This window comes from Pogona vitticeps, chromosome 6, assembly GCF_051106095.1.
Source record: "Pogona vitticeps strain Pit_001003342236 chromosome 6, PviZW2.1, whole genome shotgun sequence".
NCBI lineage: Eukaryota > Metazoa > Chordata > Lepidosauria > Squamata > Agamidae > Pogona > Pogona vitticeps.
In genome coordinates, this window is record NC_135788.1 from 61,461,049 (window position 1) to 61,485,704 (window position 24,656).

Consider the following 24,656-nt stretch of genomic DNA (forward strand, 5'->3'; position numbering starts at 1 on the left):
ATACAGTACTACAGTGATTTTTGTACAGATCTTTGAAATAGCCAATTTTTGTGTAGCAAAGGTATGAAGACACAAATATTATGGTGTCAGGACATTAATAAGTTGTATTAAGTATTACAAAGGGATAGGGGAGTTAAACACACGGCTGCCATTCTTTTCCTCCTCACTGAAAACTTAACAAAGTATTGATATTGGCCAGGAGACCCTGTTTTTTCCCATGGATATAAAGGACTGGTAATTTAAACTGAAATTCTTCAAGCACATGAACTAAGGATTGCAACATTAGGATCAAACCTCATCGCATTTTTCACCTGTAAAATGCCAATAACCTGTCTGGGGTCAGTATCAACCCCCTTTTTTCACCACTTGGGACTTCCATATAACACTGCTTCTTCCTCCTCCTCAGTTTTCAAAACCAGAGTTTATCAGATGGCCTACCTTCAAGAGGGGAGAGAAATAGCTTTTAAAGGAAGAATCATACCCTTTGGAGATACCAGGAGTGTGATTCTCCATTTCTGGCATGCAGGCCACAGGTTGCACAGTTCCCCTGCCCTAGCTGAATGCTATGTCTCCAGCCATGTTTGCACATGAAGCATAATCTAAATTTGTCATAACGGGGACTGTTAATCACAAACAGCACATTTAAATTGTTTATAGGGACACGGCATACATGGAAGTCCCCATAAGATGGCACCAACATTATTATAAGGTACCTGTAGATTATGTTATATTGAAAAAGAAGTATTAAAAGTGTTGAATTAGTGATCATTTACTCCAGAGCTGACATAAATTAAGATCATAACTTTGCCTTTTGCTGTATTTTGCCTTAGATTAAATAAATTAAAAATACAAATAGTAAAACTATAAAAAATTAAACAACTAAATGATCCCACTGTAGTATTGTTGAGAAGCAGATTCATGCAGGCATCAGTAAGATAATAAATACAATTCACTTGGTAAAACTAGTTGTGATAAAGGGACAGCAGTATTAGTAGATGTGAGCCATAACAACCTCAGAAGCAGAAATGTAAATAGGGAAAAATGGTTTCACAGAATAAATGTTAGAAGTAATAGAAAAGAAATGAAAATGAAAAAAGGCCATGTCAAAGAATTACTCAAGAACATCTGAAACAAAATTGTAGGAGCCAAAAAAAGTGTTTGAAACAACTTAAAGAAAAGGACACCTAACGAAGATCTGAGTCTCTTATAATGTGCATAAGATCAAGGATGCAACAAGTATACTGAAAACTACAGCTGATGGATACTCAACCCAAGAATAATATCAGGGTGTGTAATTAATATTTTAAGTAGCTGATTGAAGATGACATATCAACACAGTTTATTATATCATATATTGATAATTGATAATTATGTGCCATCAAGTTGATTCTGACTTCCAGGGTTCCCTTGGAATAAAGGGCTCAGAAGTAGTTTAATTGCCTAAGGCTATATATACTGGCTCTTCTCCTGCGAGGCTCAGTGGAGCATCAAAATTCCAACCCTTGGTATTTCAACTTAAAGAGCTGTCCAATGAGATGTTAATAGGGACTGAAAGTACAGAAATTTGAATTATAGTGTCACTAGCAAAAACATCCAGTGCTTCTGCATTCAATGATGATTTCACAATTATTTAAAGTGGCAGAAGAAGACAACTTTAGTGAACCATTCCATTAAATTTATAGAAAAAGAAGAATTCTCAAAATTTGACTGAGACCTGTTTTTGTTATCTTACCCACAAAGGAAAATGCTAAAGCTTGCAGTAACCACAGAAAAATGTGTATTCGTGGCATTGCTTTGCAATCTGCAGTTTGAAGACATCTTTAGGTAAAGGTAAAAGTTCCCCTTGACATTTAGTCCAGTGATGTCCAACTCTAGGGTGCGGTGCTCATCCCCGTCTCCGAGCCTTACAGCCAGCGTTTGTCCATAGACAGTTTCCAAGTTCACATGGCCAGCGCGACTAGACACGGAACACCGTTAACTTCCCACCGTGGTGGTACCTATTTATCAACTCCCATTTACATGCTTTCAAACTGCTAGGTTGGCAGGAGCTGGGACAAGCGACGGGAGTTCACTCCGTCGTGTGGATTCGATCTTACGACTGCTGGTCTTCTGACCTTGCTGCAGAGAGGCTTCTGCGATTTAACCCACAGCGCCATCACATCCTCCTTGCTATTGATATTATCGCTGTTGTGCATGAAGAGATGTACAGCAGGATTTCAGCCAATGATTCAAATGACAGTATTATTATAAATGAAGAAGTTATCAATAGCATCAGTTATGTGAACAATACAACACTACTAGCTGACAATACATTATTTGTGAATAAATCAGGGAGCAAAATCCAGAAAATGTTGTTAGAATACCAAGTTCATGATAATCCATAAAAAAAGAAGCAATCAAATAAACATAAAGACGCAAAATGAAGGTGTGGAACATGTTGACAAATACAAGTACCTTGAAAAGCAGTCAAGAGAACTGTAGAGTCATCACCATGCAATAAAGGAATAGACCAAGGTAAAGAATGCAATATGCAACAGAAGCTTGAAATTGGCTGTCAGAGTGTGCATTATACTGTGATACATATTCTCACTTATACAGACTAGCATAGAATTGTGGGTTTTAATACACAATATTATTTTTAAAAGTGGACGCATTTGAAATGTGGATTTATTGTAGGATACCAAAAATTTCCTGGATTGTGAAAGGATTACCAGCAGAGAAATTCTAGGATAAATAAATGAAGACCAAGAAATCATAAAACCAATTAAATGTAGAAAGATAGGATGTTTTAGTTGTGTAATAAAAAACTAATAGTATAGATTTTTACAACTAATACTTCAAGATAAAATAGATGGAGGAAGAAAGAGAAGAAGCTGTTGGCTGAAGAACCCTTGAGACTAGTTTAAATATAACACAACAACATTATTAGAAGTGCCACACCCAAAGTCAAAATAGTCATCAGGAAGTCCAACCTTCTGTAGTAAGTAGGTGATGAACTGTAAGATGTTATGAAGTTGTTAGACAGTATTGAATGTGCTATTCTGCCGGAGTAGTACATGCTTTCCAAAATACACTTCCTTAATTGGCTAAGATCTGTAACTGCTACTTCTTATTGTATTAAAACATAGATTGTTCTTTGCAGTCTTGGCATTGTTTCTTTCTTTATTAACAGGCTTGTCGCAAGTTTTGGGATGATGCAACTTGCAAAGAGTCTTGCCCATCTTTACATGTGTATAATCCTTTCACTTATCAGTTGGAAGAGAATCCAGATGGAAAATACAGCTTTGGAGCAACATGTGTAAAAAAGTGTCCACGTAAGTCTGCATTAATTGGGGGGGAAATAGTTTGCCTTGGGGAAAGAGTCAGCTTCCTTTCGCTTTATACAGTATTTGGGAAATCGAAATTCATTCCTGGTTTGCTTCTAATAGAGAAGTCTCCAGCTGTTCATGCTCTAGAACAGTCATTCCTAAGCAGGATGCTGTGAGAAAAAAAATTATGTAGTGACTCTTTGATGTCCCAAAATGACCCCCATAGATAAGACCTGTGTGTCTGTACCATTCATTAGTCCCATCTTGGCTGTTCTAGTCGTAAGGTTAATGAGTAATTTTCTTGAATCTTTGCATCTGTTCTGTTTGGGTCATGAAATTATACATAGCCAAATTAGTGGGCTTGGACCCCATTGCATCACCTAGGCTTCCCTTCTTTCAGTATTACTCTAATTTACTGGGAAGCAAGAGGAAGTATGCTTCAGTTATCAAATATTTTGATCTGGAAGGAAACGCTGATATTCTGCTTGTACATTAAGAGTGCAATCCTAATTACCGAAGATAGAGGAGGACCAGCTGAGCTGAGACAAGGGCAGCTGAGTCTGTGCTAAACCCAAATCCCTTCCCACCTGAGGATGTTGGAAATACAACATACAAGGGGTACACTTGCCATGGCCTCTGTGCTAGCATTAACAGCTGATTAGGTTTGGATCTGGCAGTAATTCACCTCTTCTACCCTTTCCCCTGCGCACACTCCTTTGGTCACTTTGGTGGACAGATATTAGCAGGCACAGCAGATGGGCATGTAGATCTGTGATCTCCCTGCAGAAGGGGCCAGCAGAACAGAATTTCTGGTGCCAGAAAAGACTTTCCCTATTCTGAACTCCATTCAGCCAGCTGATCTTTGAGTTAGGATTGCATGCTTTTGTTGTTGTTGTTGTTTAGTTGTTAAGTCGTGTCCAACTCCTTGTGACGCCATGGACCAGAGCACATCAGGCCCTCCACATTTAATCACATTTTAACTTGCTTTTGAAATATACCATAGAAAATATTTTAGTGGAGACTAAAAAGAATCTACTTCTGTTTTATTGCTTTCACTGATTTTCCTTGTTCAGTTATACAGAGGTGGTGGTTTGAGTATCTATCATTTTAAGTATTGTCACCAGCTTTGTATCCACCAGGATGGAAGGGTGGTTTTATTATCTGAATTCAAATAATCTTCTGGTCAAGCTGCCAGTGATTCTGTTCTTCCATTTGGAGATAATGCGTCCTTTTACAAATTCTTTTTATTTATTTTTTTATATTATGTCATAAAAAACACAGAAAAGAAGACAGGGGAGATACTTTTCAATTACTTGAAAAGTAATACAGAGGAAGGGCAGGATCTGTTCTCCATCATCCTAGCGTGCTGGACATATAATAATGGCCTCAAACTATAGGAAGCCAGATTTTGGTAGAATATCAGGAAAAAACTCTTAACTGTTAGAGCAATATGACAACAGAACCAGCTACCTCAGAAGGTGGTGAGTGATCCAGTACTGGAGGCATTCAAGAGAAAATTGGACGACCATCTGCCAGATGTTCTCTGATTTGTATCTCTGCGTTGAGCAGGGGGTTTAACTCGATGGCCTTTTAGGCCCTTTCCAGCTCAGTTGTTCTATGATTCTATATAATCTTGGTTAGTTTGTGGTTCTTCCCTTGTTCTGATTTTGTTGTTATGCATGTGAACTATTTTTGTACACTTCTGTTTTTTTTAATTGGGGGGATCAATGTTATCAGTTATTTAAATACTGAAATCCTGTTTAATAAACTATGCCACATAAGGCTGATGCCCAGTGATTGTTCCAAAATAAAATATTTCCAATTCCCACCGAACAGCCCTGAGGCTCCTGGTGAATTCTTTTCATTGTTGGGATGATGTTGGGGACTGCAGAATGACAGGGGGGATCTTTAATTATCAAAATTGCTGCCCCAGATAAAATAATCCCATCAGTGGTGATTTTTGGTAATCAAAAAGTCGCTGTCCCACAGCCCCCAACAGTTATCTGACAAAAGATTACGTGGGAGCCTTGGAAACTTCAGGAGAAATGAAATATGTTTTATTTCTAAAAAAAATGCATCATTGGCCTTACATGGCATAACTTACAGAACAGAATTTCAGCCTTTATCTCCTACCTACAATGACTTCTTGATGTCATTATTGTTTTCAACACCCTTCCTGTCTTTTCTAGATAACTATGTTGTGACAGACCATGGATCATGTGTCCGGTCTTGTGGTGCAGATTCTACTGAAGTGGAGCAAAATGGCATCCGGAGGTGTAAAAAATGTGAAGGGCCATGTAGCAAAGGTGTGTAAATTACAGTATTACTTGCAATACCTTTCCATTGTGACACCAGTTTCTACCAAATTGAAGTGTAATTCTGCCCAAAATTCATCATCCTATTGATCATAGTAGATATTAATACTGTTGTGTAACCCAACGACATAGGCAACATTAGGGCCTAAAAATCTAGCCATGTCCTTTTGTGTTTCTATTTTCATTTTGTTGTTTAGTCGTTAAGTTGTGTCCGACTCTTCATGACCCCATGAACCAGAGCACGCCAGGCCCTCCTGTCTTCCACTGCCTCCCAGAGTTGGGTCAAATTCATGTTGGTTGCTTCGAAGACACTGTTCAACCATCTCGTCCTCTGTCGTCCCCTTCTCCTCTTGCCTTCACACTTTCCCAACATCAGAGGCTTTTCCAGGGAGTCTCTTCTTCTCATGAGATGGCCAAAGTATTGGAGCCTCAGCTTCAGGATCTGTCCTTCCAGTGAGCTCTATTTTCATAGAGACCAATTATTTTCAAATATTGTACATGACCATTTCACTATTTCTTACCATTTCCTTGACTGCCCCTCCTTCCAGCATGTATAACAAAAACAGACAGGCACAGAAAGTCTTGTGGTAGCTTTGTGTCTTCTTTGTTGCTCTCTTTTGTTTTGCGTTTGTTATACATTCTGAAACAGGCTAACACAGGTACTTTTCAGAAAAACCATTTTAGCAAAACATTATCTTTAAAAGAAGACACATTGAATTGTGCATAGATATAGATATTACTCCTCTTATCAATGGACAAATCATTATCATTTGAATTACATGATGGTACAGCATGGCACAAAATATGAAAACTGTGATGCTGAGTACAGTGATGCCTCGTATAACGAGTGCACCGTTGAACGATGAATCCGCATTGCGATGCGGATTTCCCCATCGCTAATGCGAGGGCACGCTCGCATCACGATGGGGGAACAGCTGTTCTGCAGCTCCAAAATGGCCGCCGGAACACAAAAAATGGCTGCTGGTACACCCAAGATGGCTGCCGGAACAAAAAATGGCCGCTGGAACACCCAAGATGGCCACCGGAACAAAAAAATGGCCACTGGTACACCCAAGATGGCCGCCAGAACACAAAAAATGGGCACTGGTACACCCAAAATGGCCGCCGGGATGCTCAAAATGGCCGCTGGTACACCCAAGAGGGCCGCCAGAACAAGGGAAAACATCGGAGAACGGTGAGTTTTGGGCCCATTTGGAACCAATTGGGGTTTTTGATCCGTTTTACGATGTTTTCCCATAGTGAAGGTTAATCCGGAACGGATTAACCTCACTATGCGGGGCACCACTGTATATAGTTCTTGCACTCCTTGAAGATCGGGTACCCACAGCACCTCTTTTTCTGTATGTTCATCAGTGCGCCCTTTATAGACCATAATCATGTTGCTTAATGCAGTGCAATGGTTGTCAACTTTGGATAACCCAAGGTGTTCTTGGACTGCAATTCCCAGAAGTCTTCACCAGCAGCTGTGTTTCTAGGGAGTGCAGTCAAAGAATGCCTAGGTTGCCCAAGGTTGGGAGCCACTGATGTGGTAAATTACACTGGAGGAGACCCATTGAATCAGTGAGGATTTGGTGAGTCAGCTCTTCAGTAAGTTCCATGAATTCAAATGGGTCTCTGTAACTGGGACATACTTTAGCATAGTAAGTTAAAGTTAAAGTAGGCCCATTTGAATTGATTGAACTTATGGAGAAGTTCACTCACTAAATCCTCATTGATTCAGTGGGCCTACTCTAGTGAGATTTACAATGCTAAGCAACAGACTTTTTGCCATAATGTATAACATCCAGATGTTTCCCTCTGTGACTGAAAGACCAAGTTGCTTCAATGCAAAATGTTCTTGTCTTCATCAAACAAACCATTATCTAAAAGTGGGGCAGAACTCATAGCTAATGTGGGCTGTGACTAAAAACAAAGGTTTTTTTAAAGAGGTTCCCAGTTGTGGGACCTTTTTATTAGGACTCTTGGATGGCACCTGGTTCAGTAACTTCTAGGTGTCAGATATTTCCTTGAGCTTTCAACAAGTAGTATATATATTACTTACAATAAAAACAACTACAGTGGTGCCTCGCATAATGATGTTAATTGGTTCCGAAAAAAAACGTTATGTGAAAACATCGTTATGTGAAGCACCATTTCCCATAGGAATGCATTGAAAACCGGTTAATCCGTTCCAATTGGAACGGATTATCCGGTTTTCTCCCTCCCCCCGCGGCTTGGATCTGACCCACGGCAGCTACCTCAGCCATGGCTGGACTCCCTAGAGTCCGGCCATGGCTGGGGTAGCCGCCGCGGCTCGGATCCAAGCCGCGGGGGGAGGGTGGTGGGATTGGAATGCCTTTCAGGCATCCCGGGCTTGGATCCCACCCGCTGCCGGTTACTTCCAGGCGTCCGAGCACACCTGGGGTAAGTGGCACGGGGCGGCTGCCGGCGGCGGGAACAGAGTAGGGCTGTCCCGAAGGCTTCCAGGCTGCCGCTGCCGCCGCTTGAGCCCACCACCCAGCTGGGGGGAAAGGCCAGCCGGCGCTTGGGAAGGAGAGTGGAGAAGGTCCCCGCACTCCTTCCCAAGAGCCCGCCGCCCAGCTGGGGGGAAGGCCGGCGGCGCTTGGGAAGGAGGGTGGAGGAGGTCCCCACACTCCTTCCCAAGAGCCCACCGCCCAGCTGATCGGCAGTTCCAAAATGGCCACCCGTTTCGCGCCTCGCTTACCGAGGCAGCGAAAATGGCAGCCCTATGGAGGATCTTCGCTGAACGGTGAGTTTTTGCCCCCTAGGAACGAATTAAACAGGGTTTAATGCATTCCTATGGGGTTTTTTGTTCCGTTCAGTGATGTTTCCGTATAGCGACGTTAATCCTGGAACAGATTAACGTCGCTATGTGGGGCACCACTGTAATACCGTGATTAAATAGTGTATAACACTGTCCAGATTGATTACACAGGCAGCACTTAACTACAGTGATGTATTTATTTGCATGGGAGTATGTACTATTGAAATCAGATCTTGCACAGGATTTTTCTGTTAAAAATAATTATAGAGGTATGGGAACAAAGAATATAATTGATTTCAGTTTTTGGAAATCTCCCCAAGTAATTCATGTCATTTTGGACTACATCAGGAATTACATTTTACCGTCTGACCTCACATTAGAGTATATGTAGTAGTATAATTTGGACACTGTAGTTGTAGAAGAATATTTGGGCAATTACGAACAGAAAGTTAACAAAAATCTGTCAGTGGAAAAGTCTAGCTCAGTGGTTCCCAAACTTGTGTAACCCAGGTGTTCTTGGACCGCAAATCCCAGAAACCCCAGCCATCACAGCTAGTGATGAAGACTTCTGGAAGTTGCAGTCCAAGAACAACCTTACTCAAGTTTGGAAATCACTGGTCTAGATCCACCATCTGTGTCAGGACATAGTAAATGTACTAAACCCACTATAGTAAATAAACCCATCTGTGCTAATGTAGTAAAATACTGAGAGGGAAGGCCTGATAATTATCAGGAAAACAAAGCTTATTTTCCAGGGATTGTAATGATTAATAGCATAATAATATGAATTCCTATGCTCTACCAAGAAGAATTTAAAGGAATATAGTATTATAATTTTACTTAAATGGGCTAGATGTTGTTTGTATCTGGTTTATATCTACCTAACTCGTTATGATGATTCTGCTTACGGTAAAGTGTTAATCAATGTACTAAAGGTTACAGGTCTCCTCAGGTAAGTTTGTGAAAAACTGTTGCGTGCTGTTAATCACTGAAACCTGGCTGAACCCCACTATTCCAAACACTGTTATTGATATGGAAGGTTTTTTATTACATCGTTTGGACAGAGACAGGAATGTGGGGAAGTGCAGAGGAGGAGGATTGTGCATGTTTGTTAGAGAGAGCTGGTGCACAAACTCAGAGATTATAACACGTCATAGCTCTTTGGAGCTGGAATATCTGTCTGTTAAATGCAGACCTTTTTACCTTCCACGGGAATTCAGCGTTGTAATTATTCTTGTTGTTTATATTCCGCCGGATGCAAATGCGGATTTGGCGCTGGGTCATCTGGGCGATGAAATTGGCAACTTGCAAAGTAAATTTCCGGATGCTGTATACATTATTGCAGGAGACTTCAATCATGTAGATCTACGTGCAGTCCTCCCCAAATTCCATCAACATGTAAGGTGTGCTACTAGGGGGCTGAACACCTTAGATAAGGTCTACACGAATATTGCAAATGGATACAGGATATTACAATTGCCACACTTGGGCCAGTCTGACCATATGTCCCTGTTTTTAGCTCCGGAGTATATTCCTCTGAGAAAACAGTCAGGGCCAGTAGTCAAGACAGTGAAAAGCTGGCCGGAGGGAGCAATGGAGCAGTTAAAGGACTGTTTTGAACAAACGAATTGGGAAGTTTTTGACCATCCTGATCTGGAAGAACATACAGCTGCAGTGTTAGGGTATATGGCACACTGTATTGACACGGTCACAGTGGATAAACGTATCCGGGTTTATCCCAATCAAAAACCTTGGATGACCGGGAAGGTTAGACGCCTGTTGTATGCTAGAAATAAGGCTTTTAAGTCTGGAGATGATCTAGACTACAGTGCAGCAAGAACGAACTTGAGGAGAGGCATTAAGCAAGCTAAGGCCGAATACAAGAGGAGAATTGAAGACTGCTTTCTCAGCAATAACATGAGGCAAGTTTGGCAGGGGGTTCAACAACTAACAAACTACAAAGCAAAAAAGGTTTCCTCGGGCGGAGGCGTGGAGGTGGCTGAGGAGTTGAACAACTTTTTTGCTCGATTCGAGATCGATCAAACTGAAACTGTTCGTTTGCCATCATTTACTCAGCAGAGTCCCCCCTTCATTGTGAATGAGCAGGATGTGAGACAGACTATGAAGGTGGTTAACTCCAGAAAAGCAGCTGGACCCGACTTAATTCCTGGTCGGGTGGTAAAAGACTGTGCTGATCAGCTAGCCGGGATATGGACTATAATTTTTAATCGATCCCTGACACTATGCACAGTTCCCGTCTGTCTCAAGGCTTCCGTCATCGTTCCACTGCCTAAAAAGTTGCCTACAAACAGTCCGAATGACTACAGGCCGGTGGCACTAACTTCAATCTTAATGAAGTGCTTTGAGCAGTTAGTTCGGAAATATATTATCTCCTGCCTTCCTGATTCCTTTGATGGGCTTCAGTTTGCTTATAAAGAAAATAGATCAACCGAGGATGCGATCAATACTGTGCTTTATATGGCTTTATCCCACTTGGAAACACAAGGGAATTATGTAAGAATGCTGTTCGCGGACTTTAGCTCTGCTTTTAACACCATTATACCCCACAGATTAATAGACAAACTTAAAGATCTTGACTTTCCAGATTCTATCTGTCTGTGGATTTGGGATTTTTTAACAAATCGTCCACAAAGGGTTAAACTGAATGACTACATCTCTACTGACAAGATACTCAGCACTGGCACTCCACAAGGCTGTGTCCTTAGTCCACTACTGTTCTCCATTTATTCATCAGATTGCACCAATAACCATCCCAGTAATAGGATTATCAAATTTGCAGATGATACTACACTAGTAGGACTTATCTCTGGGGATGATGAGTCTGCGTATCGGGACGAGGTATTACAGCTATCCCGCTGGTGCAAAAAAAATAATCTTTTATTTAACATCCAAAAAACCAAGGAATTCATAGTGGACTATAGGAAAAAAAGAGCAGACATTCAGCCACTGTATATAGATGGAGTTTGTGTGGAACAGGTGGTTGAATGTAAGTTTCTTGGGACTATCATAACAAATGACCTGACTTGGAGTGCAAACACCGCTGCGTTAATCAGGAAGGCACAACAACGGTTGTATTTTCTAAGGATTCTTAGAAAGCAACAATTGACTGAGAGTTTGTTAATCACCTTCTATCGGAGTTCAATTGAGAGTATATTATCCTACTGTCTCTGTGTATGGTTCACGAGCTGCACAGTGGCAGAGAAAAAGGCAATTCAAGGGGTGATCAAGACGGCCCAAAACATCATTGGCTGTTCACTCCCCTCTTTGGAAGAATTGTATAAGAACAGATGTAAGAGGAAGATATCTAACATACTGAAAGACTCCTCTCATCCGGGATATCAGCTCTTTAAACTATTACCATCAGGAAGGAGATTCAGGGTATTGAAAGCAAGGACAAGCAGATTCAAGAACAGTTTTTACCCAAGTGCAGTATTGAGTTTAAATGCGGGGCCATAAGTTTTTGGTGGACTTTTTAATTGCTGAGAGAAAACGGGGTATCTATATTTGGATGGTGAAAGTTGTGTATATTTTAACTTTTTTTTTGTAGTGTTGTCCAGTTTTACCTTGGGGAAGAGCACCTCATTTCGTTGCACCCACTTGTGAGCGCAATGACAAATAAATTTCTTATGTCTTATGTCTTATGTCTAAATATAGCATAAATGCAAAATTATGTGTGATCAAGATCCTTTTTTGTGTACACAGTCAGTTATTCCCATCCCTCTTTCCCCTCAAGAACTGGCTGTTACGATTATGAGACACTATTTTGTTTTGTTTGTTTGTTGGTAAGATTGAAATAATTACTGGAGCTGGAAGATCCTAATTTGGTGTCTTTTTTTTCCCCTTTTAACCAGTGTGCAGTGGGATTGGAACTGGTGAACTAAAAGGTGCTCTTGCTGTCAATGCTTCCAATATTGATTATTTCAAGAACTGCACCACCATCAATGGAGATCTCCTATTCCTCAAAGTAACATTTTCAGGGTAGGTGTAATTGGGTGGAGAGATAAAACATTAATACGATTGTTTTTTAAATAAGGAACCAAAGATTCAGTTGTTCTCTTTCTTCTAGGGATGAGTACACAAGGACACCTCCCTTGGATCTCTTGAAATTGAACATTTTTAAAACTGTTAAAGAAATCACAGGTTAGTGATATTTCCTCCCTTTCTTCATAAGAACGTAAGAATGTAAGAAGAGCCCTGCTAGATCAGGCCAAGGGCCCATCTCATCCAGCTTTCTGTATCTCACAGTGGCCCCACCAGGTGCCTCTGGGAGCACACAAGACAACTCGATGCCTGTCTCCTGATACCCCTCTCCCCTGCATCTGGCATTTTGCGGTACCTTCCTTCTAAGCCTGGAGATTATATATCCCTATGATGGTTTGTAACCTGTGATGGACTTTTCCTCCAGATATTTGACCAATCCCCTTTTAAAGGCATCTAGGCCAGATGCAATCACTACACCCTGTGGCAAGGAGTTCCACAGACTAACAACATGCTGGATAAAGAAATATTTGTCTGTTTTCACTCTTCCAGCACTCAATTTCAGTGGATGTCCCCTGGTTCTAGTATTGCAATGAGATATATCCACTTTATCCATCCCCTTCATAATTTTATACATCTCAATCATGTCCCCCCCCAGGCACCTTTTCTCTAGACTAAAGATCCCCAAACACTGTAGCCTTTCCTCATAAGGGAGGTGCTCCAGCCCAGTCATCAATTTAGTCGCTCTCTTATGCACCTTTTCCAGTTCCACAATGTCTTTTTTCAGGTGTGTCAGCCAGAACTGTATGCAATACTCCAGGTGCGGCCTTATCAGCGTTTTGTACAATAGCATTATAATATTGGCTGTTTTATTTTCAGTCCCTTTTTTAATGATACCTAGCATGGAATTGGCCTTCTTCATTGCCGCCACACACTGGGTTGACTCTTTCATTGAGATGTCCACCAGCACACTAAGATTTTTTTCCTGATCAGTCACAGACAACTCAGAATCCATTTTGTTGTTTAGTCGTTAAGTCGTGTCCGACTCTTCATGACCCCATGGACCACAGCATGCCAGGCCCTCCTGTCTTCCATTAGAACCCATTAACTGATAACTAAAGTTTTGATTTTTTGCCCCAACGTGCATTACTTTACATTTTCTTATACTGAAACGCATTTGCCATTTTACCGCCCATTCTCCCAGTTTGAAGAGATCCTTCTGGAGCTTTTCACAATCCTTTCTGGTCTTCTCCTTCCTTCCTTCCTTCCTTCCTTCCTTCCTTCCTTCCTTCCTTCCTTCCTTCCTTCCTTCCTTCCTTCCTTCCTTCCTTCCTTCCTTCCTTCCTTCCTTCCTTCCTTCCTTCCTTCCTTCCATCCATCCATCCATCCATCCATCCATCCATCCATCCATCCATCCATCCATCCATCCATCCAAGCTGAAAGTTAAACCCAAGATTAGACCTACTGAAATTGTTGTGACATGATGGCATTTTTTTCATAATATTTATTTTTTATGTATTTTCATAGAAATTATATAAATAACAATAGAAGTGAAGAGAAGTCAAGCAAAGGGTAGCTTAGTATGCTTAGGGTTTTGAGAGCTCTTCTCTTCAACAGTGACAGAAGTTGGCAAGCCTAATTGGTGCCCCAACCTGCTTTTGAAACAAATGTGATTATTAAATTTTGTTCCATTTTGTTTTTTTCCTTCCTTTCACATCTTCTATATTTTTAAAAGGACTTTCTCTGGTGGGAAAAATAATTACAAAGTAAGATCTACTGAAATGTACAAATTTCCAAAAGACAATCTGACATTTCTGTGGTGTCTAAAGCTTTTCAGGTCTGTAGGCACCAGTCCTCATACTGTTTAACTGCTTTGATGGCCCAAATATAAACTGTTTATGAAGCAATGTTAAAAATACGTCTATTCCGAAATGTCATTCTTCATTTTGATGTTCTCATAAAATCAAGAAAGCTAAAGGCATTCCTGCTTGACAAAAATATATATAATACTTTGTAAATGTTTTTATTCTATTTTGTTCTCTTCCAGGGTTCTTGTTGATTCAGGTTTGGCCTGAAAATATCACTGATTTGTATCCTTTTGAAAATCTAGAAGTCATACGAGGGAGAACAAAACATATGTAAGTTTCCAAAAAACTGTATCTTTGCATATAGTGGAGTTATAGTCAGAAAGAAAACCGTATATCAGTGGTCACCAAACTTTTTAACCCCACAGACCGGTTGGGGAAGGCGGGGCACCACTCTGCGCTCATGCACGAAGGAGGATGCACTCTCTCGTGCGGTTGCGCTCACATGGGTGCAGTTGCACTCGTGCAAATGTGTGAAGAGCGGGGTGACACCCATGCAGGTGTGCACGCCCTTGTGCACATGCATGAAGGGCGGGGTGGCACTAAAGGGTACTTGTGCACATGCGTGAAGGGGTGGGGGAGTGCTTGCGCTGGCACAGACATGTGTGTGCATGCGCAAAGAGGCTGTGCGGGGGGAGTGCGTGTGGGGGTAGAGGGGGAGGTCTGTCTCCGCGGCCCAGACTGTGAACCAGGGCTTGGGGACCCCTGCCATATATAATTGAAGAATGGGCAGTGACTTATGACTAAATTACCCGTGAGAGGCTAAACATTAGTGTAGTAACATTACTACAATTTCCTTTTTTCTTTAAGTTGTTACTGGGGACAGGACAGGATATAAGATATGAGCAGTGATCTTTTCAGTGTGAATCCCAGTAGCCTCAAACCAAAGTTTCTGTTCAGGTTAGTGTAGAATAATTGAATTGGAAGGGTTCTATAAAACCACCGAGTCTAACCCCTTCCTCAGTGCGGGAATTCAACTCCAAGCAGCTCTGCCAGAGGGTTGTCCAATTTTCTCTTGAATGCCTCCAGCATTGGAGCTCTCACCGCCTCTCAAGGAAACTGCTTCTGTTATCACACTGTGGTAACAGTTAAGAAGTTTTTCCTGATAGGCAACCTAAATCTTGGTTCCTGTATCTTATGGCCATTATTATGTGTCCTGCACTCTGGGATGATTAGGAACAGAATATACTCCTCCACTCTATGACTAAATTTAAAGTGTTTGAAAAGTGTTATTATTTTTTCCCCTCAGGCTTTTTTTCTAAACGCTAAGCATGCCCAGTTCATTCAGTGTTTTTTCATAGGGCTTGGTTTCCAGTCCCCTGATCATCCTTGTTGCCCTCCTCTGAACTTGCTCCAGTTTGTGGACATCCTTCTTAAAGTGCAGCGTCGAGAACTAGACACAGTATTCAAGATGAGGTCTAACCAGTACTTAATACAGGACTAGTACCTCGTGGGATGCACGCACTGGAGTCAAATGTGGCCTTTTCTGTCTCGGAAGTGCCGTGATGAGGAAACTGCACCTAGCCAGATTTTTCCTTCTGTGAACTCTTGAAGGAGATCTTGCAAGTTCTGGGCCTGGAATTATTGTATTTTTATTTATGTATTTTTTTCTATTTGAAATAGATCAGACTGTTTTTGATGTTTTACAATTATTTTACTCCAAACTATTTTTATCTATGAATAATCAAGAGAATTTTTCTCCTCTTTTAACTGTACAGTATTTATTATATTATAATCCTCACTCCACTTTATGATTTTTTATTTTCGCCCCTATGTATTAATGTTGCTATTTGCTATTTTGTTACTTTGTTGTTATTTGTTATTTGTTGTAAACGGCCCAGAATGGCCTTGGCTGCCAGAAGGGAGGAATATAAATCAAATAAATAAATAAAATAAAATAAGTAAGTAAGAAAAATACAATTATGTGAAAAAAAATTCCCCTACTTGTTTCTTCTTACGTTTTCCTTCTTCTCATTTTAGAGGTCGATATGCTCTTGCTATCACAAACCTAAATATAAGTTCTTTGGGATTGCGCTCGCTCAGAGAAATAAGTGATGGAGATGTTGGCATTTTGAGAAATGAACACCTGTGCTTTGATAATACAGTCGATTGGAGAAAACTTTTTGTAACAGAAAACCAGAAAACAAAAATTTCCAAAAATGGAAATGAAAGCATATGTAGTAAGTTAATAGAGTCATAACACTCATAATAAGCTGTATATTTGGCGGGGGGGGGATTACTTTACATAGTTGTATTTATTGTTGATCAGCCACATTTTCTTTATACTATGCATGCTGTGATACACTCACATCAGATTTCACTTAAGCATATTGTTTTTCCTTCTGTTTGAATTTTATTTTAGGTCTCATAATCCTATTGAGCTTTAAAACCTGACACAGCAGGATGTAAAAATCACTTTCTCCCTTGTAAACTGTCTTTTGGGATTACTTTCAGAGACCCTGTTCTGATGCTTCTTCCTTCAGAAGTTAGGCAGGTCACAGCCAGAGAACCTTTTCTGTGAAGTTTCCTAGTCATAAAATATCACAGGAATATGCATTATGACAGTCTTACTGACTTCTGGTGCCAGGATCAAGATAATATTATCCCTCTGCATTTTTAAAGTTTTATGTGTTTTTTGGTGCTGATATTTTCTTTTACTCCTGCTTTGTTTATAAGGATTCAGTTTTTATACATTCATTTTGATTGTTGTTATTCTTGTTTGGCTGATTTTATATTTTCCTTATTTATCCTGATGGATTACCCCAGACATTATGGTGGTAGCCTCTGGAATCTGCACACTGAGCCCTTCTGCTCCTGTGGGACTCCATTAACTTTTTCCCCCTCTTTGCTCTTCCATTTCATAGTATCTTTCTGTTCCTGAGATTGTCATATATACAGTAAAGCTGTGACTAAGTATGGTTGATAATACAGGTCTTCTAAGAAGACATTCTGGTTGGTTGGTTGGTTGGTTTGTGTTGTTTGTTTGTTTGATTGATTGATTCTCATCAGATCTCAGAGACGTTCCTATCTACATCGCAAATACACTGTTAAAACTACAGATTTCTAAACTCAAAAATCTAAACTTACAAAGTGCTCATGTGTAAAGTCAACAATTACAAATGTTTCATAAAATACAACAAAAGCAGTACAAAGACAAATTACATACTTGTTTGTTCCTTGAAAGCTTATGTAGTTAGATGTGGGGGATGACCAGATACAGTCAACCCTCGACTTACAAACTTAATCCATTCCAGAAGGACGTTCGTAAGTTGAAAAGTTCGTAACTTGAATCCAAGTTTGCAAGTAAAGGGAATATTTCCCTATCAGAGTGGTTTGTATGTCGAAATGTTTGTAAATAGGGCCGTTCGTAAGTCGAGGGTTGACTGTATCTGATGGAAGAACATTCTGATGCCATCAAAGGGGAAAAAAGTTACTTCTGGTAGCCCTATAGTCTACTGCTCTGAATCACCAGAAGCAGAGATTTTCTGGTTTTAAACCCTAGATGGGTAGATATAGTATCAGATGGTACATTAACTACTTGGATCCTGAACAAATTATAGCTTTGTAGGCTACTATTAATACATTCAGGTTGACCCTTTGTCTCACTGATAGCCTATGCCTGTTGCCAAATACATGGTCTTCCAAATCACTTTCTGCCAGGCACTTATTTTCCTTGCAAATCACAGAGTGAACAGTCTATGGCCTTCCCACGTGTCCCAATCTCTCAGCTTCACTCCCCTCAAGTCAGTCATATGGAAGAAATGCAGCCCCTGCTTTGAAAGGCTTTGGAGCTTTACTTCAACTAGAGTTGAAGACTGTGAAGAGCAAGGGGTACTGCTATGTTGATAACTTGCATATCAAAGGGAGCAACTGTGTGAGAGTGGTTGCTTCTGGTTTGACGTAGGAAGAATGAATAATTCCTAGTCCAGTGATTTCATTAATTTTAGCTTTTTTAAAAAAAGAAATATCATTGGAGATTAAATCATGCATCCCAGCCAATGTAGACTCCATTTTTGAAATTTTTAATACCATAGTATATGTTTTTAAATTTTTATCTCTTTCCTAGCTGCTACAGGACAGGTTTGTCATCTGTTCTGCTCTGACACAGGCTGCTGGGGTCCAGGGCCCTCTCAGTGTTATTCCTGTCGAAACTTCACACGCCAACGGGAATGTGTCAAGGAGTGCAGTATTTTTCAAGGGTAAGATTGTTCTATTCAAACAAAATTCAAGAATCCCAGTCTATAGTTGTGTATAGTTACAATGAGATTGATTGATTGATTGATTGATTGATTGATTGATTGATTGATTGATTGATTGATTGATTGATTGATTGATTGATTGATTGCATTTGTATCTCGCCCTCATTAGTGCTGAGGCACTACTCTGGGTGGTTACAACAAATATAAAAGATGATAAATAAGATAAAAAAAACTTTAAAAAGGTAAAGGTAAAGGTTCCCCTTGACATTTTTAGTCCAGTCGTGTCCGACTCTAGGGGGCAGTGCTCATCCCGTTTTCAAGCCGTAGAGCCAGCTCTTGTCCGAAGACACTTTCCATTGCCACATGGCCAGCATGACTAGGGAATGCCATTTTACCTTCCCACTGAGGTGTTACCTATTTATCTACTTGCATTTGCATGCTTTCGAACTACTAGGTTGGCGAGGAGCTGGGACAAAGCGACAGGAGCTCACTCCGCCGTGTGGACTCAATCTTATGACTGCTGGTCTTCTGCACAGGCTTCTGCGGTTTAGCCCACAGTGCCACCACGCCCCATAAAACACTAAAAGCAAAATGCAAATAACCATAAAAGCAGATGCCGCAAAACAATCATAGGAATCAAAGCAGATGGAAGGAAAAAGGGAAAGGTGATCAGCCAGAATCAGTGTGGAAAGCATCCCTGTAAAGCCAGGTCTTCAGTTGCCTCCTAAATATCAGCAGGGGGTGGGGCTAGGCAGAGCTCCTTTGGAAGTTTCTACAAGGTTGAGCCACCGCAAAGAAGACCCTACAAGGGATGCCTACCTGGAGGAGTCTCGATTGACATGACCTTCTGGATCAGGCAGATGACATTAATAAAAGACAATTGTTGGAGGCCAAAACCATGGAGGGCTTTGTACATGAGTGTCAAAACAGTGAACCTGATCCAGGAGGTAACGGGCAACCAGTGAAGGCGAGCTAGAAGTACTGTATATGCAACCAAGCACACAGTTGTTCTTTACATTATGTAACCCCACTTCAAAAGGTGAACACCAGGCAAAAAATCTCAGCTACTTGTAATGATAATTCAGGTTGTGCAGTAACCTTCCTTCTAGATTCCACTACAAATTGTCTCATCTTACATGCTACCTTTTTTCTAGCAATGTTCACCTTTGCTGGGTCAAGGGCCCTCCACCACTTCATCCTATCAAGCCAGTTTAACCACACTTTACCATAATAAATTTTTAAGGCTAGTGATATGCATGAGCCCCCTTTCAAGAAGAAGAATCTCAAAGTGGCAGAACAGATCTGTGGACATTCCTGATGACATGGCCCATTGTGTTCTGCACAGCCTTGTTAACTGGAAAACTACCCCTCAAGTATTTATAGTTCTTAACCTGTTTACTATCATATAAGTCAATTTGCCATTTGTGGTTGGTGAACCTTTAGGTAAATACAAGAATTTTTACTCTTTCTTTCTTTCTTTCTTTCTTTCTTTCTTTCTTTCTTTCTTTCTTTCTTTCTTTCTTTCTTTCTTTCTTTCTTTTCCTTCCTTCCTTCCTTCCTTCCTTCCTTCCTTCCTTCCTTCCTTCCTTCCTTCCTTCCTTCCTTCCTTCCTTCCTTCCTTCCTTCCTTCCTTCCTTCCTTTCTTTCTTATTGATTTCAAAATGGCCTTCACACAATATCTTTTAAATGCCAGAAAGACTGTTTTCAGCCCTACTTCTAAAAAGAATAGAATTACTATATTGACAGCATACAGTAATGCAGGGATTGGCCTTTTTGCCAGTTTAGGTGCGTGGAAGTCAGGATTACATCAAAATAGAGTGAGTTTACCTAGAGATTGAATAGAAGTGGAGCTAAGATCCATTACTGTTTCACTCCTCTTCTGACTGGTACTGTATGGGTTAAATGGCCTTGTGTATTGCACAACTGGAGATATTAAAGGAACATTTTGTGCAAAGATGGGCATTATAAAGGAAAAAATGGTAGGGACCTCACAGAAGCAGAAGACATCAAGAAGAGGTGGTATGAATACACAGAGGAATTATACCAGAAAGATCTGGATGTCCCGGGCAACCCAGATAGTGTGGTTGCTGACCTTGAGCCAGACATCCTGGAGAGTGAAGTCAAGTGGGCCTTAGAAAGCATGGTTAACATCAAGGCCAGTGGAGGGGATGGCATTCCAATTGAACTATTTAAAATCTTAAAAGATGACGCTGTTAAGGAGCTACACTCAATATGCCAGCAAGTATGGAAGACTCAGCAGAGGCCAGAGGACTGGAAAAGATCAGTCAACATCCCAATCCCAAAGAAGGGCAGTGCCAAAGAATGCTCCAACTACTGTACATTTCACACACTAGCAAGGTTATGCTCAAAATCCTCCAAGGTAGGCTTCAGCAGTATGTGGACGAGAACTTCCAGAAGTACAAGCTGGATTTAGAAGGGGCAGAGAAACTAGAGACCAAATAGCTAATATGCACTGGATTATGGAGAAAGCCAGAGAGTTCCAGAAAAACATCTACTTCTGCTTCATTGACTACACAAAAGCTTTTGACTGTGTGGACCACAACGAACTATGGCAGGTCCTTAAAGAAATGGGAGTGCTTGACCACCTTATCTATCTCCTGAGAAATCTATATGTGGGAGAGGAAGCAACAGTTAGAACTGGATATGGAACAACTGATTGGTTCAAAATTTGGAAAGGAATACGAAAAGGCTGTATATTGTCCCCCAGCTTATTTAACTTATATGCAGAATACATCATGTGAAAGGCTGGACTGGTGGAATCACAAGATGGAATTAAGATTGCCGGAAGAAATATCAACAACCTCCGATATGCAGATGATACCACTCTGATGGCAGAAAGTGAGGCAGAATTAAAGAACCTCTTAATAAGGGTGAAAGAGGAGAGCACAAAAAATGGTCTGAAGCTCAACAGCAAAAAAACTAAGATCATGGCCACTGGTCCCATCACTTCCTGGCAAATAGAAGGGGAAGATATGGAGGCAGTGACAGATTTTACTTTCTTGGGCTCTATGATCACTGCAGACGGTGACAGCAGCCACAAAATTAAAAGACACCTGCTTCTTGGGAGGAAAGAGATGACAAACCTAGACAGTATCCTAAAATGCAGAGACATCACCTTGCTAACAAAGGTCCACATAGTCAAAGCTATGGTTTTCCCAGTAGCGATGCATGGAAGTGAGAACTGGACCATAAAGAAGGCTGACTGCCGAAGAACTGATGCTTTTCAATTTTGGTGCTGGAGGAGGCTCTAGAGAGTCCCCTGGACTTCAAAGAGAACAAACCTATCCATTTTGCATGAAATCAATCCCGAGTGCTCACTGGAAGAACAGATCCTGAAACTAAGGCTCCAATTCTTTGGCCATCTCATGAGAAGAGAAGACTCATTGGAAAAGACCCTGATGTTGGGAAAGTGTGAATGCAAGAGAAGGGGAGGAGAGAGGACGAGATGATTGGACAGTATCACTGAAGCTACCAACATGAATTTGACCAAACTCTGGGAGGCAGTGGAAGACAGGAGGACCCTGGGGTGCTCTGGTCCATTGGGTCACAAAGGATCGGAGACGACTTAACGATTAAACAAACCAAAAAAATTGCATCTGACTCTAAAGACATTATCATATAGTGTTCAGATGACTAAATAAAAAGACTGCAATCCACAGAGAAGCCTTTGAATTTGGGCCACAGTTTGTCTCCTGAGTGCTGTCAAAGACTGATTGGAAGCAGAGATAGGGATGACCCACGAACCACAAATTGCCTCCCAGTGGCCTGATGAACCACGAACCAGTTCATCAGTTCAGTGGGTCTTTTTTTAAAGAAAGTCTATGGGGCTATATAGAGAAAAAGAAAGAAAGCTCCCCGTCCCCACAGCCTGCCCCCACCCCCTTCCCACTGTCGCTTACCTGGCCAGGCTGCATACTTCTGCTCCGTGGTGCCTTCCACCAAAACAGACGCTGGACTGCTGGAACCATGATTTCAGTTCCAGCAACTTAGCTTTTGCTAAGAGCAGCCTTGAGGCGATTTCCCCTGCTGTCAGACAGTGGGGTGGCGGGTCGCTTCAGTCAGGTTTCTGGGCAGGGATAGAAAAAGAATGAAGTGGGACCAAACCGATCCCCAACCCTGCTGTCTTTGCAAAGACGTCGTGGGTGGGGGATCACTTTCATCAGGCTTCCTTTGTCTTTCTATACCCAGGTGAAGAGTGGAAGTGAGAGCCAAGCGGACCCCACCCAACCCTGCTGTCTTTGCAAAGACAGTGGGGTGGGGGATCACTTTCATCAGGCTTTCTCCTTCTTCTCAGTTACCTTGTATTTCTATGCCAGCCCGGTCATAGAAAGACAGGGGAAGGCTGATTCAAGTGACCTCCCACCCTGCTGCCTTTGGAACGACAGGGTCCCACTTGCCTTGTCTTTCTATGCCCACCCAGGCATAGAAGGAGGGGGAAAGCCTGATCAAGGCAATCCCCCACCCTACTATCTTTCTACGCCCAGGCATAGAAAGATGGGGGAAGCTTGACTGAAGTGATTCCCCCCTTGCTGTTTGCAGAGACAGCGGGGAGAAGTCCTTTGGTCAGGCTTCCCGTCTATGCCACAGATGCATAGAAAGCTGGGAAAGCCTGAGCAAAGCACTCCCCCCATCTTTGTAAACGGGGGGTGGGTGGGGTGGGATTCCCTTCAGGCAGGCCTTAACAAGCCGCCCAAAGGGAAAACCCCTCTCATGCCTCTGAGGAACAGCTGATCCGCGGGGGCATAAGCAGGTAGGGATAGACAAAGGGACAAATATAAAAGGGTTATATTTGTTGCTTCATATTCGTGGGGGTCTCTGGACCTCAAGAATATGAAGCAACAAATATCTGACAAATCAGGGATATATCCCAATTCATTTCTATATTCATCCCCTTGTCTATTTGGAAGTCAACAAAGGAGCCATCAAGTGTCCCAGGGGGATAGAAGCTATATTTTTCTATCATGTATTGTAGAATCAACCATTGATCACTTGTTCAGTGGCCTGCCGTAAGATCTGCTTGTTTCTTCATTGGAATGTGTTCCCAGTTTAGCCAGTCCCAGAATGCCCAGCCCAGATGCATTGCATAAAAGTTGCTTACTGATTGGGTGATAGATGGTGGGTTCAGACATTATCCAATTTTTTATACTGAAATGATGACAGCCATGCTCCAGTCACTGTGGATCTTGGCTATCTGATCAAACTGGGTAAAAATGCTGCCAGCATTGGGGTTTACCAGTCAGGATTGTTAAAATATTACAATCAGAAAAGATGCAGATTAAGTACAACACAGCAGGACAGTTTAGAAATCATATGCTGCTTTTAAAAAGGTGTTTTAATTCTCTTCTTGCATTTAGTAGAGTGGAAACAGCACAGCTTGGAAGAGAGTGGATACCATAGTCTTGGATCCATGCAGGAAAAGGCCCGTTTCCATGTGCTTGTTAGGCAGGCCTAACAAGATAGGGAGTGTATTAGTTAGCCAGGCCCCAAGGGTTAAAATAATCACCTTGAATTTGGCCCAGATGACAACCAATGCAAGTATTTTAGTATCAGGTTTGTATGATCATGATGCCATGCACTAGTTAACAACCTAGCTAATTTTGATTCTACTGAAATTCCCAGCTCCCTCAGAGGACCTATCAGTAGTCAAGAAGTGATAAAGCCAAGACATTGCTTTAATCAATGTTCTTCAGCTTTAGTCTAAATTTTGATATTGATAGTTCATGGTCTGTATCATAGTTCACTTCTGGTCTTTTTTTTTTTTTTTTTTTTGCAGAGAGAATGCAGCTTGCCTATCTTTTGCTTCTATGTACTCTATTTGATTTTTCTGTTTGTCATCTGGTGATATCTATGTGTACAGATTTTTGTTGGGTTCCCTGAAGCTTGTATTTTGCAATAATCTTTTCTCAAAGCTAAACATGCACCATTATTTCAGCCTTTCCTCATAAGGCTTGGTTTCCAGCCCCCTGATCATCCTTGCCACCCTCCTCTGAACTTGTTCCAGTTTGTCAGCATCCTTCTTGAAGTGCTGTGTCCAGAACTGGACACAATACTCAAGGTGATGCCTAACCAGTGCTGAATAGAAGTCAAGATATATTATGTCTACAGCATTCCCTCTATCAGGGAGGTTGTCTGATCAACAAACAAGATCAAATTAGTTTGGCAGG

The 24,656-nt window shown here is 41.3% G+C and overlaps 1 protein-coding gene across 3 annotated transcripts in view; it reads left to right on the forward strand.

The window, feature by feature from the left end:
• LOC110081594 (epidermal growth factor receptor) overlaps positions 1-24,656 on the forward strand; it is a 221,186-nt gene that overhangs the window by 143,728 nt on the left and 52,802 nt on the right. For all 3 annotated transcript variants that reach the window (XM_073002558.2, XM_073002557.2, XM_078377449.1), the window contains 7 exons: positions 3,173-3,314; positions 5,498-5,614; positions 12,281-12,407; positions 12,496-12,569; positions 14,455-14,545; positions 16,253-16,452; positions 18,339-18,471. In XM_073002558.2, the coding sequence (XP_072858659.2) occupies positions 3,173-3,314; positions 5,498-5,614; positions 12,281-12,407; positions 12,496-12,569; positions 14,455-14,545; positions 16,253-16,452; positions 18,339-18,471 (884 nt within the window). The remainder of the gene's footprint in view (positions 1-3,172; positions 3,315-5,497; positions 5,615-12,280; positions 12,408-12,495; positions 12,570-14,454; positions 14,546-16,252; positions 16,453-18,338; positions 18,472-24,656) is intronic.